This window comes from Magnolia sinica, chromosome 15, assembly GCF_029962835.1.
Source record: "Magnolia sinica isolate HGM2019 chromosome 15, MsV1, whole genome shotgun sequence".
NCBI lineage: Eukaryota > Viridiplantae > Streptophyta > Magnoliopsida > Magnoliales > Magnoliaceae > Magnolia > Magnolia sinica.
The window spans coordinates 58190841-58210593 of record NC_080587.1 but is presented as its reverse complement, the minus strand read 5'-3'; the positions used below and the strand labels follow the sequence as shown (position 1 = coordinate 58210593).

At 36.6% G+C, this 19753-nt stretch overlaps 1 protein-coding gene across 1 annotated transcript; it reads right to left on the bottom strand.

Annotated features, from left to right (window-relative positions):
* Positions 1-2276: 2276 nt before the first annotated feature.
* On the bottom strand, positions 2277-3410 carry LOC131227624 (21 kDa protein-like). Its single transcript, XM_058223429.1, has 2 exons — positions 2603-3410; positions 2277-2555 (listed from the first exon to the last, which is right to left on the bottom strand). Exon 1 carries the CDS (start codon positions 3347-3349, stop codon positions 2666-2668), a length of 684 nt encoding a protein of 227 aa, XP_058079412.1. The 5' UTR covers positions 3350-3410; the 3' UTR covers positions 2277-2555; positions 2603-2665.
* Between the last annotated feature and the right edge of the window lie 16343 nt (positions 3411-19753).

Sequence of the window (19753 nt, the reverse complement as noted above, 5' to 3'; positions counted from 1 at the left end):
GTACCCACGGGAGTTTGGCACCCGCTGTTCTTCAGATTAATCCGATAGTTATTGAGGAGCTCATTGGTCATGATCAGTCCTGATTCTACCTTTCAACCTTGGATCGGAAAACACGTGTTCGTGAGTTTGAGATGACCTCATAAGCGGTTGAACCCTTTTCACCTATAACATATGCATTGTATATTTACCCATTCAATCCGTTGTGTCAGCTCATTTTATGGCATGAGCCCAACAATAAAACGGATACAAATATAAGGTCGATAATACCAAAGGAAATAACGGTGATTGATTGCTCACTATTAAACCCTCCTAGGCCCGTTATAATATTTATTTGCCATTCAACCTATTAATGAGTTCACACAAACCGCACTGTTTCATGTAGTGTGGTCCACGTGAGATCTGTATCTACTTTATTTCTGGACTCTCATGCCATTAAATGAGCTCCCAAAAATGGAAGGACTGCATAGACACACAACGCATGTATTTTGGTGGGCCCACCGCCAGGGTATCACCCACTTAACTGGTTCCGTTCTGGAAAGGGATTGGCTACTCCCCCTGTCACTAGCTCGGTGGCTGGTAGTCGGTGCTCTGTAGGCCTCACCATGATGTATGTGTTTCATCCATGCTGTTCATCCATTTTTACAGATCATTTTAGGGCTTGATCCAAAAAATGAGAGGGAAATAAATATCAAGTGGACCACACCACAGGAAAACAATAGTGACTGGATATCCACCATTAAAATCCTCCTAAGGCCCACTGTACTGTTTATTTGACATACAATATGTTGATTAGGTAATACAGACCTAGATGAAGGTAAAAAACAAATATCATCTTGATCCAAAACTTTTATTACCCCCAAAAAGTATTTAATGGTAGATGTTCATTCAACACTTTCCTATAATGTGGTCCACTTGAGATTAGGATATACCTAATTTTTGGTTTCATACTCTAAAATGATCTAGGAAAATAGATGGACGGCATGGATGGAACACATACATCATGGTGGGGCCCACGGAGCACCGATCACCAGCCATTGGCTGGGCCACCATCAGGGTACCACCCACGTCGCTGGTTCCGGCTGAGATCGCGCTCTTTTTCAACGACGACCAGCACCGACGTCGGTACTGGAAAGGCCACTACCGAATCCGACTCCTCAATGTCATATATGTGAAAGCAATTGGACTTATCTGACCGTCCGGTCATTGTGAACTTTAATGGTGCAATCTGGACAGCTGCATAACCCTGCTTCTGCAAATCAATTTCATAACGGCTGAGACTTTCCACTCCTTTTCATATTGGGATATGGACAGTCCACGAGATATCCCACCAGAAATAACAGATTAGATCACCAATGCGAGAAGGCTGGTGGTGGATGGAAGTTTTATACACCGCGAGCGTACGAGCCGTCCTCAACTGAGGAACTACTCCGGAAGTGGATTTCCAGCGAAAGCCTTTCCCACCGCCATGTTTATAGAAAATCTACTCCGTTCATCCGTTCTGCGACATCATTTTAGGAAAATAAATAAAAAATTAGGTGGATCCAAAATTCAAGTCGGCCACACGAGAGTAATAATTGGGGAAAGAAATGCATACCGTTGAAACCTTCCATGGCTCCACCTTGATGTTAATTTACCATCCAAACCGTTTATAATGTCATTATCACTGGGAAGAAGTGAAGATATAAGAAAATTATCCTGAAACGAAGCTTTTATGGCCATAAGAATGTTTCAACGGATCTCACTTAATACCAACTGTTTCCTCTCGTGTGGTCCAATTGCTTTTTGGATCCACCTCATTTTTAATCTAGTATTGTAAAGTGAGTACAAAAAACGGATGAACGGAGTAGATTTCCTACAAACATGTCGATGGGCCCCACCCAGCATCCTTGCGCAGGAACTTCCTGCCAAAGGCTTTAGCAGGAAATCCGCGTCCGGAAATACCCGACTCAATGCCTTATCGTGGATATTCACCAGCGCACATCGTTGTGGGGCCCACTGTATAGATGGACGTTAGAACCATTAATCATTTTAACCCCCCATTGTGGATGGCGCATGATCCACCAACCATTCTTAAAAGATTATCCAAGCCGTTTATTTTATGGAATCGAACAAGAACCGTCCTTTTTTCTTTTCTTCTTTTTCTTTTTCATTTTCAATCATCTACATTTAAGTACGCTGGGATAATCTTACCACCAAAAGCAACAAAATAGACGGATGCGATCACACGACCACCTTTAGGAAGATAATCCCATGGGTATAAATGTAATTTCATACAATTCCATCAAACCTGTGGCTATTTTGTAATTATGAAACTTTCCAAAGTCCGTGATCGAGCATTACTTGAAAATCACACACATCTGTTTCTGACTATTGAAATTCGGACCACTCACTATCTAATCTCAACCATCCATTTGTGGGACATCAGTTGGACGGTTAAGATTAAGATTGATCGATCCAGGGTCTTATCCAGTCGCAAACTTTCCACAATTCGGACGGTCTGGATTTAAGGAGAATGGCTGACCATCATTATAAAAATGGTGGTGAACTAGCACAAGGTTCTTCTCCGACCATCATTATAAAAATGGTGGTGAACTAGCACAAGGTTCTTCTCCCACACCCTATCATATATCATACATATTCAAACAAACCAACGGCCCAGATTCCATCAGAACCCTCGACCCTCAAAATAAACGGCCTCAGACGACTCAGCGGCATTCCCTTCCTTCGAAGCGAGGCTGTTGACAAGCGCCAGCGCGTTGCTCGTCACCTCCTCGGCGCTCGCCACGCGAGCGCTGATGTCAGATTTCATGGGGCCGGGCGCGACCGCCTGGAATCCGTCCGTACACGTGTCCTCGTTGGTGAGCGCGGCGCTCATCCACGTCTCCACGTTGCCCATCTGCCAGCGGAAGGTTTCGCCCGTCTTGAGCTGGCGCAGCTCGTCGAGCGAGCTGCGCATGAGGTCGATCGCGTCGCCGAACGTCGACTTGCAGTCGCGCAGCGCTGCGAGGGCGCGGGCGTCGGCCGGTGGATCGCCGGCGGCTGCGGCGCGCTGGAGGGAAGCGACGTAGGAGGCAGTGCGGCGCGCCCTGCGGAGGCTGACGGAGACGGCGACGAGAGCGAGCTGGCTCGGGCTCTGCTGGATGGCGTTGGCGTAGCGCGACAGAGAGGCGTAGCAGCGTTCCGGGTACAGCGTGGCGCTGCAGCTCGTACGGATGAAATCTGTGGCGTTGGTGCTCGTGTTCGTGCTGGTATCGGCATGGTCTTGAAAATAGACGGCTGAGAATACTTGGGACAGACCTGCGAAGAAAAGAACGGCGGAGAAGAGGGCGAGGAGTTGGTATTTTGCCATTTTGTATTGGATTCGAGAGAGAGAGAGAGAGAGAGAGAGAGAGTATTGGGATGAGAGGAAGGTGGGAATGGTAGGGAAGGGGTTTTGTAGGCACATCCATTGGAGTGAAATTACGGGAATGGTACTTTGAAGATTATGAAATGACGAGAATGCCATTTGATGTGACGTACTGATGTGGCGTGTGACCGTTTTTTCGGAAGAGGGGAAATGGAGATCCGGTTCTCGGTTGGAAATATTTGTAGTCTGAGGGAGTACGATCAACAATACTCATGATATCCGATCCTTGGATGGATGGCTGGCATTTAATCTTCCGCAGATTAAATGTATCTATCTATGGAACTTGCGTCCATTTGGACTGAGGTGCACGTGTGCCTCTGGCAGAGTGCTAGATTTGCATGTATATGGGATGTAATTGGCTGTAACCCACGTTATATAGGCCTAATAAAAAAACGGCAGGTATCTATATTAGAGGTGGGATTTAAAGTGTAAAATATAAAAAACCATCCTTTTATTTTTTTAGACTTAGTCCAAGTTCGCACGCTGTTATTTATATACATAACTATTTATTCATTGACATACATGATTGAATGTTTGAATATATATATATATATATATATGCATTATGAATGTAATTATTTGATAATGATGTACATAGGTATTATAATGAGATCTTTGACCCACTTCTTACACAATGTTGATAATTGTATAAGTATACATAATAGAAGTAATATATATTGAAATACATATAAATATGTGTTAATTCATAATTAGGAAAATAAATAAAGTGAGAACATTCATATTGAATATAAATATTTAGAAAACATTGCCACGTACGTACATATAAGAGAGGCGAACATATATTTAAAAAGCTTATTATTATTATCTTGCTTTCTTATTATATTTTAAGTTGTAACATACTACAAATTCTTAATTATAATACATAAATAAGCTTTAATTTTAAGACAATAATATGTGACAAAATAGTCAATTTAAAATTGAAGTTCATAGGTATTAATGCAGATTCATATACATACAGAGGCATGATGCAAGGAATGCATATAGAGCATATCTTTGTGTTGGGTTGTATCCTTTCATATTCACAACATAGTAAAGGTGAAATAACCTGTGTTGTTAAAGAACAAATAGAAAGTACCAATTATCTACTAAAAAGTGTTATAGGTGCTAGATGAGAAAGAGCGTTGAAGTAAGAATCCACGTGCTAGAACATAGCCTACTAGGTCAGATGAAGATGGTGATCAATAGGTTGCACGATAGAGTTAGCCATTTTAATGGATGATGATGAATTGAACTATCCTATACATAGCAAAATAAGTGGCCCAAATCAAATGGTGTGATGAAGCTAGAGTTGATCTCGAGATATCTGAGATAAACTTCAATGTGGTGGACCTATATTACATGAAGGTAGTAATTATCTTATTAAAGAGTTTCAATGGTTACTGCATTTGGAGGAGTGATTGAGAAAATTCTGTAACATGTCTCATGCAAGTAGCTATTTGTAGGATCTTAACCATGGTGGATGGTTGTACATGCTGCACTGACCATGGCCTACCTATCAAATGGTTTTGATTATCAACTATTGTCATTCATTAATGGATGATTACAATATATGTTGATCATGGTCCACCTAATGAGGGATTCTAGGGATATTGCCAGGGAAAGATAACATTGGGAATCTCCATGATGGATGACTATGGACAAGGGCCATTTGATTAATGGTCATGATCGAGGGGCCACGTTGCTAGACAGATCAAATGGTCATGCAATTATGAACTAGGTAAAGTACTATGAACACATCTGTTGTTATGAAAATGGGTTCACATGCAACAACCATAGAGGAGAGGAGAGCGTCATGACTGTGAGGTGAGTGTTACCATGGAGGTGGCCATGGACGCTAATGTAAGAGGGAAGTAATCATAAAGATCACAATCATGGTAACATCGACGTTGTTGTGAAGAGTTTTCACCATGAGAGAGCGCTGGCTTTGTTGTAGTGCAGTGATGAGTTTATGTTCGGCTAGGGAATAGATGAGTGTGAATTTTGCAAGAGGGTAGAGTGCTAATGTTAGAGGCGAGAGGTGCATGAGCTTTACTTGGCCGGATAGAGTGCGGTGATGTAATGTGAGGTATGCACTATCTTCACCATGGGATACTTCCATAGTTGGTGCATATTGGTAAGTTAAGGAGAGCATAAATTCTCATTTTTTGGCCTAGAGCAGCTATCTGAAAGTAGGAGAAATATCCCTAGATCTTGCAAATGAGACCCATATGAGGTATTTATATATGAGTGAGGCCCATGAGGGGTGTGAAGTGTAGTAAGTGCTCTTCCAAAGTCTCAGGGAAGGCGCATACAGTAATATTGGTTCACACTCTCGTGGTCATTCACCTTAATTTGTGCTCTTGCATATTATACTATGCACCTTTCACCAAAACACTCATGCCTTCTTCGTTACACATCAAATTGGGCGATCTTGTATTCGTTTGAAAGAAAATTTAATAAGTTATCTAATGGAACTAGAATTACTTCAATTGGACATCATTTGACTTATTAAAAGTGGGCACAAAATTGTTATAGAGACATTCACTTTGTATGCAAAAATAGCAATATGCAATTTCAGTAAATGGGTCAGGATCTTCCTCATTATAACTTAGATTGTTGTGAAATGAATTTTGGATGAAAGTAATTTCAATATACATTCTAATGACTTAGTAATTGCTTTGATTGGACACTATTTGCCCATCCATCCGCTATCTTGTACTCAGGCCATGTGTGCTAATCACTTTTCAACAATTTTAAAAAATATGATTTTGTATGTTGCAATAATATGAGATGTATCTCCACCTTGATTTATGAAATGATAAGGATGAGATCTTGTAATGATCAGTATGAACGACTTCATACTCAAACAGATCATATAAGCTTACATATTGCGGTGAAGATGTATAATTGGTTGAATGATTAGATTCCATGTGATGATCGTGTAAACGATGAACAGTTGACATTCAAGATATATGAATTGAGAAACATGTGTTGTGAGATCAGTTACCTATAAATAACATATTAAGTTTAGTCTAGTAGGTGTGTAAGAATGCTAGTACCATATGTGACTCTCGTGTCCTTATTACTTTACACTATCTTATAAGGTTGTGATGAAGTGCTCACACTTTAGTGTGTGTATTCTTAAGGCCTTGTGCACAAATTTAGATGCACCAAAAGCACTTTAGAAAAGAGACCAAATCAATATCGGATCATAAATATGAGTTAAAAAAAATTGTAGATTATCCTATGGTGATGATAATGCACATGAGGCTTATATAAGATGTTGCATTAAATGCGCGGTAAAATTTTATCTTAAACTATTTTTAATTATTATTATATTGACATTGTAAATATGTTTGAATTGATCAAGTTTGTATACATAAAATCTGCTCAATCTAAAAAATAAGTAAGTGTGCATCATGATTGAAGCATTCAATGTATGCACTGCACATATGTAATTAAATGTGCCTGATTAAGTGATTGGATCAATGGTCTAAGACAAACAATTGAAGATTAGGAGAAGTCATTTCTACTTAACTTGTAGATTTAGTACAATGTTTGATGTCATCCCCTAAGGAGAATTATAGTCTCATACATCTCATATTAGATCAACCAGATTAGATGGTTTATATTGGATATTTTTATCAAGAGAGAGCATAATAATTTGATACACTTTATTACCATAATAACATTAAAAATATTAAAGTTAGTCTTTAATTAAGATTTCTCAAAGATTGAAGTTATAAATATAAATGTAGTAATTTGGTTTGAGCAACATATTTTTCCTCTTAAGCCCTATATATATATATATATATATATTCTTAATCGAGTCCATTAAATCTAGAGATCACATAATGTGTATAGTATTCTTTTTTCTAATGTAGTTAAGAATCTACATTTATGGTAAACTTTTTTTTGTCTCCTTCTGTGTTTATATGCAATGAAGAAGACAATTGTGGTTATGCATTCAATGTAATTTCTCTTTTAAAAATTTTAAAATTTGCATTTTTTTTTATAATTCTACTTACACACTAAAAAGAATATTTACTTTTCGTCGTGGGCCCACCGCTAACATGTTTATGTCACGCCTTGAAAATCGGCACCTAAGTACGGAGACTCTAATCTTGAGTTTTTGAGTGTGAACTTAGTAAAAATGTATATAGATGAGTTTCCGCGTGCCCGCATGGTCTGGTTAATATTCACCAATCAGAGTAGTTTTAAATCAGAGGCATCAAAAGTTAAGCAGAGATAAGTAAGCCCATAAATAGATGACTAATATTTAAAATGTAAAATTTCAAGAGTAGTATCTGTCCAAATAAGGATTATATAAGCCACAATATAGATACTCAAAATGATTAAAATGTAAAGTTGTTTATTTTAGCTCAATCATCTAAAACATAACAATAGTTGTACAAGGTGATCTAAGCGTACTCGTATGAGATCTTGATAGTACCTGCATCAATAATATCGTCTGGTTTGTGTTTTAAAATATCGTCCCAAGTAGGAGTGATTAGCTAACTCAATGGTTCTATTAATTTTAAGTTATATATGTTATCAACTCCATCAATGCAAGTAATAATAACATAGAAAAATAATTCTTAAATTACTTATTTAATACATGATGCGATGTTATGTGCAATGGTTGGCCCACAACACAATCCAATAATAATTTCTATAATAATATGCGCAATGGCTGACCCGCAACACAACCCAACAATATTGTCATGATACTATGCATTATTAGCTAAGTTGTTATTATTCTTAATTCAAACAACATATTTGCAAAGTTAAGATACCGACGTTATATCACAAGTCCTTATACAGATCACGTGGCTCGTTGCGGCATGAAATGGCTCCTCACTCGTGTCCCTTTTATCCAAATTTAAGTATCACCTATTATATCTTATAAATCAATAATTTTAAAGATACGACATGATACTTAAATGTATGAGGATCAACCCGAGATGGGTTACCACTTAAGCATTGAGTATAATCACTTAGTTCAGAGGTGCAGGCTTGTCACATAAAAACTGAATTAAAACAAAGGAAATAGCTCATCACTCAATTCAATTCATATTTGGGTCGTTCGAACGATACTTTGACATGGAACCATCGATCGAGTGTTTAATGGGGACCGTTCATACAACAATCCATTACCTTCATCAATGCTCATTAGTCACTACAGAGAGAATAATCACCCCAGCATAGGCCGATAGCTTGGACACTGTCCCATACCACCATGCTCAATTCATGAGACTTAGTGGGATCGTAACATACTAACGGTTATGAATGGGCTTATGTATGGAACAGGGTATCCTATATTCAATTTGGTCATGTCATACATGGTGAACATATATGATCAGTTGGCCAGTAGACTAATTTGATTGACTTGGGACAACCCTAGTCTAACCAGCATTGGGTGCAAGCATCCTGTATAGTCCAGTTATTATCGATCGTCCGTATCCAACTTGGGTCGATCAAATAAGCCTAGGGTGACCGACCTAACTAGGGTTACCCCTTAATTCGGATAATTTACCGAATGACCCTACATCGTAAATAATTCTAAATATCACTAAGGGCCAACAGCTTATTATGCAATCATAACGAGATTTCATATAAGTCTAAATTTAACAATATAATCACTTAAGCATTTCATCAAACATGTGAGCATCAATAACACAACACCATCACTCAGGCATTTTCATTGAACATAGGAGCACCAATAAACAAGTAATAGCAGATGTTGCAATCAAAATTAAAATATGAATATGTTAGCATATACTATGTCATCTACAACAATAAATTATTAACTGAGACATTTAAGGGTCGATAAATAGCAATGTAAGAATAATAGTCCGCACCCTAAGAAAGAAAATCTGAAATTTGAGATTATAAGGTTAGGGTTTTAGGGAAAAATAATTCCTATAATATATTACTAACCAATACTAATATTAATATTAATATTATTATTATTACTTTATTATAACTATTTATTATTGTCATTGTTTATTTCACTTCATTGTTATTATTTTTACTTCACATATGCATGTTTTTTTTTATCATGTTGTAGGCCACTCTATAGGTCATTAGGACTATCATCTCATGATTTTATATTATTAAATATTTAATTATTACGATTATTATTATTTTCTTTTTAAGGCCTAATTTTATTTTATTTCCCATCAGAGACATCTATTAAGTCTATAAGTTTCTTACTAGGCCTCGGTCCCAAATTTAAGGCGGATTACATGTATTAGTGGACCATACAGACTAAATTTCTATTATAATTTTAGGTTATAGATTTTTGAAAAGCAAAGATTAAATTAATTTTAATTCGTTCCATGGGCAGATAGCTTTTAACTTGACCTAGAATAGTTTTAGGGGCTCACAGTGATCTCTCTAGGAATCTAACTCATCCATTGAGTCCAACAATTTATGATCGCCTACTCGTTTGACAATGAGGCAGATCAATAGCTTAGCTGGACCATAACTCTTATATTAGAGTGTCTACTAACGATCCTTAATAACCTAAATGTCAGATCAATTCTAGAGGTGATCGTTGATGATTCCTAGGGTTCTTATCCTAGTTTGGGATAACATTCAATTCAATTAGATTACATGGTAACACCTGAATATTGAAAAGTATGGGGCGTTACAGATGGACACCTTTAAGAGCACATAAATGGACTTGGAGGATAAGTTCTTATACTTCCAGCTCTTCGATGGGCATTTGTAGCCGGCTTGCATCAATGCCGGATTCGTTGGACATTTTCTTTTATTGGATAGACTATGGTCTTGATACATTTCTATTTATTTTTAAATATATATTGGGCCCTAACTATTACCCCATACTCTGGATGGATATATTGTATATTTTTTATTGTTACTTTGCCTTAAATGTATTTATTCTAAAGTATATTACACTATTTAGCTTAGTTTTATGATTGTTTGGATATTAGGTAACTGTATAGTAAATTCATGCTTCCGTAAATTATAAGTGACACTCAAAATATCGGGGATCGAGTTTGTGCTCAATCCCTAAAATTTAGGGCGTTATAATTGGTAACGTGCACAAATTCGCTCAAATCAAATGATTGATCATGGGCACAAAATGTGCTCAAATCAATCTGTGGATCACGTGTAAAAAAAATGAGAAAATTTGTCCATCGATTTTATGTGCAAACTCGCGTAAATATGTATTTCAAACTATATTAATCTTCATATTGATCAAATACTCAAAGGTGTACTAATCTGCCCGTTGGTCGAATGTACAATGATGAAATAATTTGACAATTGATTAATAGCTCATACTTGTACAAATATGACCATTGATTGAGTGCACTAGGATGTGTAAATCTATTCATTCTTAGCATATAATTTATTGTATAAATCCAACTATTAATTCATATACAAAGTGGTCACAAATCTGTCCTTAGTTTAAAAAGGAAATTTCATAGAAGTGGACCATAAAATTACATACGAAATGGCTTGAGTATTTGATACCTAGTTTATATTAATTTGCTCTCTTTTTTCTATTAGTCCATATACCGACAATTACCTAGTAGCATTAGTAATAGAGTAAATGTATCTGAAATGTTTTAAAGATCATGAAACTAGATTTGGTTTGGATAACTAGAGATATGTTAATCGTGAGATGTTTAAAATGATGGATTAAATGAAAATCATAATACGTACTCATAGAAATTATGAGCTCAAATCAGAACATCAGAAAAATAGGTGAGGTGATTGAGTCTCTAGGGCTGAAAGTCCCTAAAGTGTAAATAAGTGGGGTGATCAAGACCCTTGAAAGTCCTTAAAGTCAAAATTGGTATTATTTGAATGTCTACTATAGGGCCACATGGATAAAAATGATTTATTTTCAAAAGTCTAACATCAAGCTAGGTAGAATAATAGTTTGACCACTAACATACGTATCAGTCAACTACTACGAGGACATATGGATGAGCATGTTAATTTGTAAAAAGGCCACGATCAAGCCATGTGAGTCAAGGGGAAAGTATTATCCAACACGTGTAAACTGACCACGGTCACCCTCTATGCATTGTATCATTCATCGTTTAAATACTTTAGAATTAATATTTTATCTCATGGATACAGTTTTCTATTGATTTCAGTTTTATGTCTTTCTTGAGTTGCACATGTTTTTTTTAATTATTATTATTATTATTATTATTATTTTCAAAAACTCGTATAGGGTTATACTCATTGGGCTTTATAACTCACCCTGTTGAAATTTTAAATTTTAGAAAATGAATTTCGTTAGAGCAGTTGAGGTTAGAGATGTGATTGTTTTATTTAGATTCTTAAAAAATTTCAACTAATTCATATAGTAAGTTGGATTATGAGAAATATACTTGAGTGGTGATTATGAACATTTTGAATTTGTGAAATCAAAATTATTGATGATTCTTTTATTTAGATAGTAAGTTGGATTATGAGAAATATACTTGAGTGGTGATTATGAACATTTTGAATTTGTGAAATCAAAATTATTGATGATTCTTTTATTTAGACTTGCTTGGATGCATGTGACAATTATAACTTGGGTTTATGGGTTAAAAATCTTAGAAATCCTAAGTCGTACCCTCATGTTTAGTATTAGGGTCCCACGTAACCGGATGCCAATCTTAGGGTGTGACATTTATAAATACAGATACCTCTCACATTGTGAAGCACACATGTGAAGAAGAAGCACTTTCAATCTTCAAGTCTAATACTGCTTTAGGACTCATATATGATGAGTTGGTGTAACAAATGTACGAATTGGATATAACAAAATATAACAATGAGTCGATAGAGCGTAGTGTTATGGGTAAGTTACAAGCAACTTGCATATCTATTCTTCCACTGTTATAAAGAAATCATAGTAAAATTATTGTTGCTAACATCTATGACTAGACCTACCATATACAACTATTGTTAACATTCATTTAATATCAATGCTATATATATATCCATTTCATCCATCATAATCAACATCTGGTGTTGGGAATGTGATTTAAAAAATATATACATAAAAAAAATTCAAAACAAAAGTGGGTCACACCATTAAAAGTAGTGAGGGTTGAACACCCATCTTTTGAACCTTATTAGGGGCCACAAAAGTTTTAGATTGGGTTAATATTTTGTATTTTTTGTGCATCTTGGTGGGAGTCACCTATGAGTAAAGTTGTTGACATTCCGTCCTATAATATTCACACCCTCACTAATAGAGTTCCAGTCTTAATAGGTCCTAGTCTAGTTCTTAAAACCCCAAACCTGGATTCCATTAACTTTGAGTACTCATTAAGTACCTATCGGGTCTTTGAATCTAGATTTTTCTTTGAGTTTAAGACAATAAAAACATTTACATGGTTGAGGTCATCCAATGGATGGATTAAATTACACACACATGTGATACTTTAACATATGCATGATATGTATGTAAATTGACTCTTGCATGTTTGGCACTTAGGAAACCTCAAATCTTTTAATAGAATAAGCTATATATATATATATATAAAATTTTACTATTAAAATTATTTAGACCTAACTTAGACTCGACTTGACTTGAAATTTACCCAGCTCGTCACATTGACTCAACCCAAACTCGACTAGACCTGATTTATAACAATGACTAAAAGGTGAGATCCGAACCTAACCGATTTCTTAACAAGTCTAATAAATGAGACCTGGATTGGCTAAAATCAAGTTGGTCCATTGGGACCCATGGGTCTAGGTACCCATTGGCATTCCTTGCCTATGAACGGGTCAGACATAATATAAATATCATAATGGACCTTAGGTAGAGGTCTACGAAGGGTGTTTCCACCCCAATTATTTATTGTATTATGGCATATTGGATTTTTTGTCTAAGCGCAATGAAAAATCAACATAATCTGAAGATTCAATTTAATATTTCTCCTAAGAATATACAATTATGATAACATTAGATTCTTAAAAGATTAAATTCCAAAAAGAAGGGTTGGGATCTTACCTTATACGATTGAATCACATGATGTTTTTTCCATTAAGCTTTTGTCAATGCCGATCCTCTAACAAAAGAGGCCTTTTTACCTATTTATTTCAGGTGAAAAAAATGAGAAATTCGGTATATGCTCCTTTGGTAGTGGCTAAAGGAGAAACACACCATCTACAAAATGAACCCAACACAACCACACATATGGTGTAGAGAAAAGGTTAATGAATAGATGGTTGAAAAGGGGGCACACATTTCTCTTTTCTCTCTATACAGTGATGCCCAAAGGGATAGGCATTCTGGGTTTTCTTCAAATCTTTATATTCTCTCTTGAAATATGTTTTATATATAAAAAGGGATTTAGGATTTTATGGCTATATACGAATTTGGTGCTCTAATACCTTACAAATTTTGACGTACCCTATTATGTAAGAAGTTCGTTAAATTGCCTTACACATGCACATACTCTTAATATGATCCTTCCAATGTTTAGGGCATCCATTATAGATCTAGATGTCATGCTGATAAAGTAGTGGACCATCAAATTTAGGACATCAAGATATCATTAAGTTTAATCAAAACAATTTTAATGATTAAAATGAAACTTTAATAGTTGAAAACTATTGAAAGGCAGTCTAAAATATTTTAAGTGTTGGGCCTAGCAGTAAAATAACTTGACGAAATCCTGATTTAATTAAATTTAGTCATAAACAAGTCCCTATAGAAACCCAATGAATCTCATATTAGTCCATGCAAGAATCAATAACTCTTGATGGACGTACCTAACATCACTCACTTTTATTGATCTCTAGAAAACCTCATAAATTGACCTAAAGCTTCTTAGTCAAGATTACAACCTTTATAACATCCTCATATTTAAGGATTAATAATCTTTTATACACCATCAAATCATTGATCACATAGATCATGGTTCATGCTAATAGGCCCGGAGATTATTGACTTGAATTCGATCCTCCAATGCAAGTGTCCAAAGGTCTAATATCAAGATCTTATATTCATGTCATACTTATACTCCCATGTAGGTAAAGGTTAAAGGCACAACCAACATCAAGTTGGTTGTCGATGATTGAGACCTTTCATCCTAACTTAGGTTAATCGCGTCACATAAGATGGCCATATATATCGAAGAGTGATGTCCACAGATATGTCCTAAGCATTTATGATGATCATGACACATTAGGGTATTGTTATCCTTGAACCATAACTCTCTTAGGTTAGTAATCACTATATCCAATCTCAAGTTTCCAAAGACCAAAGGAATAACTCCTCATATTAACCAAAATACGTAAGTTTAAGGTAACATTAGATATTAGTAAAACACAACACACTTGTCCAAAAAAGCTTATGATCATCAAGATCAATGGTTGAGATCAACCCTATCATCTCCATAGGGCTAGTAGATTAGGGTCGCACATTTACTTTTTAGAGCATAACTCTAACATGGCCCACTTAAATTCTAGATCTGGTTCATGTTTGGGCTTATATCCTGCAATGAACTATCCAAATTAATATATAGAGTGGATATACCACAAACATCGTAGTGGTTCATAAGGCTTAGGGTAGCAGGTGAATTTTATAACCTTAAAGTCACGTTCCTCTTAGTCTACTATAAGATAAAAATCACAGTAATATGGTCCTTGTAAACATTAATAACTAGACCCACGTTATACAAGCAATCTTATACATAAATTTTTCATGCCATTGAATTTAAAATTTAGATCATTAGATCATTATGATTTTTTGAAGATGTCATAAATAGTGGACTAGACCTAATGGAGATAAGTGATGAGAATGGCAACAAGTCCAATTGTAACTAGGTGCATGGAAATATTTTCATACACCCATCCCACCATCGACCTTCTAAAACAATCACATTGAATTTAGACCTTCCATGAAACTTACAGTTTAAGTTTTATTTATTTATATATTTTTTTACTTTTTTTATAAAGATTTTAAATTAAAATTTTAAAAAATACAAGTCGGTATAAACTTACAAAATCAGTTGTCATTTTTCTTCCTAATGGTGATGCTACTCTTGGTTTTTCCAAGGACCCATATTATACTCTCGTATTCAAAATAGTGTAAAGCAACTCTGAGCATTCAGGTCATAACATTCACAAATGTCATGTCATGTCCATGTACCACATTAATGAGGGCCCACTCATGTGCCACATTAATGAGAGCCCACTCAGAGTGTTGTAATAGAGGTCTTGTATTCTACAAAATATTACAAGGAAAGTTATAAGTATAGCGAAACAACTTTGAGCATCAATGTCATAACATGCACAAATGGTATGTCATGTCCATGTGTAACATCAATGAGAGGGTCACGCAGGTAAGAGTGTTGTAATAGATGTTTTGTACTATGTAGAATACAATAAGTAAAACTATAAATATTGAAAAGCAACTCTAAGGCATCAATGTCATAACATATGCAAATGGCATGTCATGTTCATGTGTCACATCAATTGGGGTGGGGGGAGGGGGAGTGTTGTCATGTATTCTGCATAATAATGTAAGGAAAGTTATAGATATCACCCCAATGGAAGGCAACTTGCCCCCATGCATGGGGTTACGACACCCCAATGAGGATAGGGGGCAATGACCCTAACCTAGATTGTAAAAGACTTGACCCATCCAAATAGGGTATTTTGGGCATTTCTATGTATGGGGTACAAATATTGTTTATGGGGTCAAATTAGAACTATGTAAGAAACTCCTTTTAGTTTTTAGTGCTAAAAATTTGTTAAGGTTGTAATCCTTTTGAGAAATTTATGTCTTTGATAGGGCTCATCTATGAAGTCATCACAATGCCCAAACATGAGAATCTATTGTGTTTTATGTGTTTGATTTTTCTTTGTTACATTAGTTTGTTTTCTCATAAAGAGACTCTAGTCATTCATCAAGGAAATGAACAATATTTACATGCCATATATAAAAAATTATGATGGTCAACTAATTATGTGAGTCATTAGAGTTGGGCAGGGTCCGACTCGACCGAACCGGTCGGATTTGACTTTACCCGAACTGAAAGCCAGGGTCTGGTCGGATCGAGTAGACCCACTCGAATCCGAAGCCCGAACGAGTCGAGTTTGGTTCACGTAATAACTCGATCCGGTCAAATCCAATCCAAAATCGGGTACTATAAAGTCAAAATTTTCTCTTTTTTTATACCTTTACCCTTCATCTACATGAACCCTAACCTTACTCAAGTCAGCGTCACACCGAACTCTATCAAAATCTAGGCCAGTCAGCTGCTCAGCACCCTATCTTCACCGGTCATCCCCGTCCATTCATTAGGTAGGTTAATTTTATATGTTTTTTTTTCTATGTTGTTTCGAGCTCGGAACCTCGGGTGCAGCCGTGCAGGCCGTTGGTGGCCTGCCCTAGCTTGGGACCTCGGGTACAGCTGTGTAGGCCGCTGGTGACCCACCCTGGCTCGAGACCTCGGTCATGGCCCACCCTGGATCGAGACGAACGTAGATTAGCTACTTAACCCGATGGTGGGTCCCACCCTGGCTCACTGGTGGACCACACTTCATGGTGGGTCCAGCCGATTGGGACGGACGCGAATTAGCTAGTGAACTAGATCCAGTTTTACAATTTTTTAGAATTTTTCCATATATATATATTTTTTATTTTTTTAAATTTTTCAAAAAAAAAGTTTGAAACAAAATACTCGATCTGAATCGTACCTAACTTGATTTGACTCAGTTTCCCTGACTGAGTCGGACTCGATTCGAGTTAGGCTACCCAGGAATCGGTTTGGATCGAGTCAGCCCTACTCGACTCGATCCCGAGTCGGATCGAGTTCGGGTCAGTTAGTTAGCAAAATTGAATCGAGTCGAGTTGGACTTAACTCGGTCCGACTCGACTCGATGCCCACCTCTACCCATCATGTAGGGCTCACCATAGATATGGGCAGTCCATTGTTAGGGGTCGACCTTTGATGTGGACCGTCTATCATGTGGACCTACTTCAATATGGGTCATCCATCATGTGGGGGCCAGCTTCAATGCCCATTGTCCATCATGTGGAGCCCACCTTTGATGTGTACCATCCATCATGTAGGCCCAACCTTGGGTCGTCCATCATACCAGTCCGCTTTGAATGTGGGCTTTTTATCATTATGGGTTGACCTTTGATGTATGCCATATATATGTGAGCCCACATTAATATGGGATAATCCATCATATGGGGCCCACCTTTTATATGGACCATCCACCATGTAAGCTCTACCTTTTAACTAGTTGATTAGATGCATATATGTCATGATAGGCAAATGTATGTCCTGGGAGTAACCATAAGGGGTTTAAATAGTGAACTAGCCTTTAACAGTCAGCTAGGCATGATGTCTTGGCTTTTAACAGTCAGTCAGGTACGATGCCCTGGCCTTTAATAGTCAGTCGAGCGCTCAATTACACACTAATAATTTCCACATCAATACTATTACTAGTGAAACAATCAATCAAATGCGCAATGGTTAGCTCTCGTACAACCCACCAATGTTTGTCATGATATGTATGATTAACCAAGTAATTATTAATCCCATTTCATAAAATGAATTGACAAAATTGGGATACCTCTATTTTATCAAAAGTCGTTAAATGGGTCACGTAGCTCATGGCGGTACGTAGCGGTCCCTCACCAGTGTGACTTGATCATATTTTACGTTTGTCACCTTAGAAGTCTAACTTATACAATTAAACACCACCCAAGGATAATCACAAATAATGTAAGAGTTGTCACCCAAACACAAATATAGTGAAGGCACAATATCAAATCCATCAATAATACGGTAGGCCTGTGGCCTTCACTAGTATTCAATGGTCACTACGAGGAGGCTTGTCACCCAATGTTTTATCAACATAATGGGTCCATCACCTAATTCGTTACCAATATGGAAAGCATGTCACCCCAATATACGCTGACAGCTTAGATACGGTGTCTCATACCATCATGTTTGGTTCATAAGTCTTTGTAGGATTGTTAACGATTATGAATGGACTTAAATCATAGGTAACAATGGTATCCAAGATTCCATCAAATATTATACAACTGCAAAACATAAGAATGTCAAGCCATGCATTGGACTAATTTGATCGACAATGTGGGACCCCAGACAAAACCAGCATTAGGTACAAAGGATCTCATGTAGCTTAGACTATTGTCGGTTGTTTTGTGTTCAACATCGATCGACTGTATAAGTCTAGGATAGCTAACGGGTCATCCACTTAAGTGATTTACAAGATTCGATCCACATAACAGCAATTCAAATTTACAATATATAAACATAATCACAGAATAACTTAATACCATAACATGGTATATCAATTAAATACATATGTGAATCAGCATTCTTCAACATATGTCAGTATAATCCAACGTATATCAATAACATCAATTTATACCACAACAGGGTATATCAATAAAATACTGATATGAATAAGTACAATCCAATGTATATCAATACAAATCAACATGCATCAACAATGCTTATCAAATTGCATAAAAGGGTTCTAACAGTAGGAATTTCATATTACTCAAGCATTTCATCAAACATGTCGGTTGTACCGTAGGATAATTATCCCTAATGATAATATACATAAGGCATCGATCGCCCCACAGTTCAGACACAACGATTGATGGCTACAATCAAAAGTCAGTTCGACGGTTACCGATCATCGATCGAGGTTATGGTTATATGGATATATGTAGGATATTAACTAATGTTAGTACCCTAAATTTGGTCGTGGTCTGACAGTCCAGAAGCCACAACTTTGATAAAGATCAGACGGGTACAATTAACTTAAGTTCCTGCAAATCCTAAGGTTATTCACACATCTCATGTGCTCGCCTTGCGAGCCCAAGTTAAATGATTCGGGATGCGATATAGTGGTTTATTCCATAATTAACGTCAAGCCTACCAAGACGAATGTCTTTCTATAGTTTTGGATTTAGTGGCCCACTAACAAACGGTATAGAGCTTGTTTGGTTAATCTAAACATTTTTAGAATAAACTAGGTAGTGAGATGTCTTGTGCATTGTATAAAAGGCTTGAATTAATTAAGTTCATAATGTAAACTAATTGTAACTAGCAGAAATGACATTCAATCTAATCATCATAAACTATTAGTTCTTAGGCTAAGAGAATCATTAGGTCAATTTGGTTTGTTAATCAAGATTCAGCACCTGGTTGTCTTGGAGCCTTAGATGGTCCTATCACAAAGCTGGACCCTAAGTTTAAGTGATCGAGCAAATTCAATATCTTCCCGAGAGTATCTAATCGAATTTGCATAGTTTGATTTTATCTATAAAGGTTTTGTTTGAAGTTTTCTCGATGCCCG

Excerpts from the sequence above, each read along its gene's own strand:
- LOC131227624 (XM_058223429.1), bottom strand. The coding sequence starts at position 3,349 with ATGGCAAAATACCAACTCCTCGCCCTCTTCTCCGCCGTTCTTTTCTTC.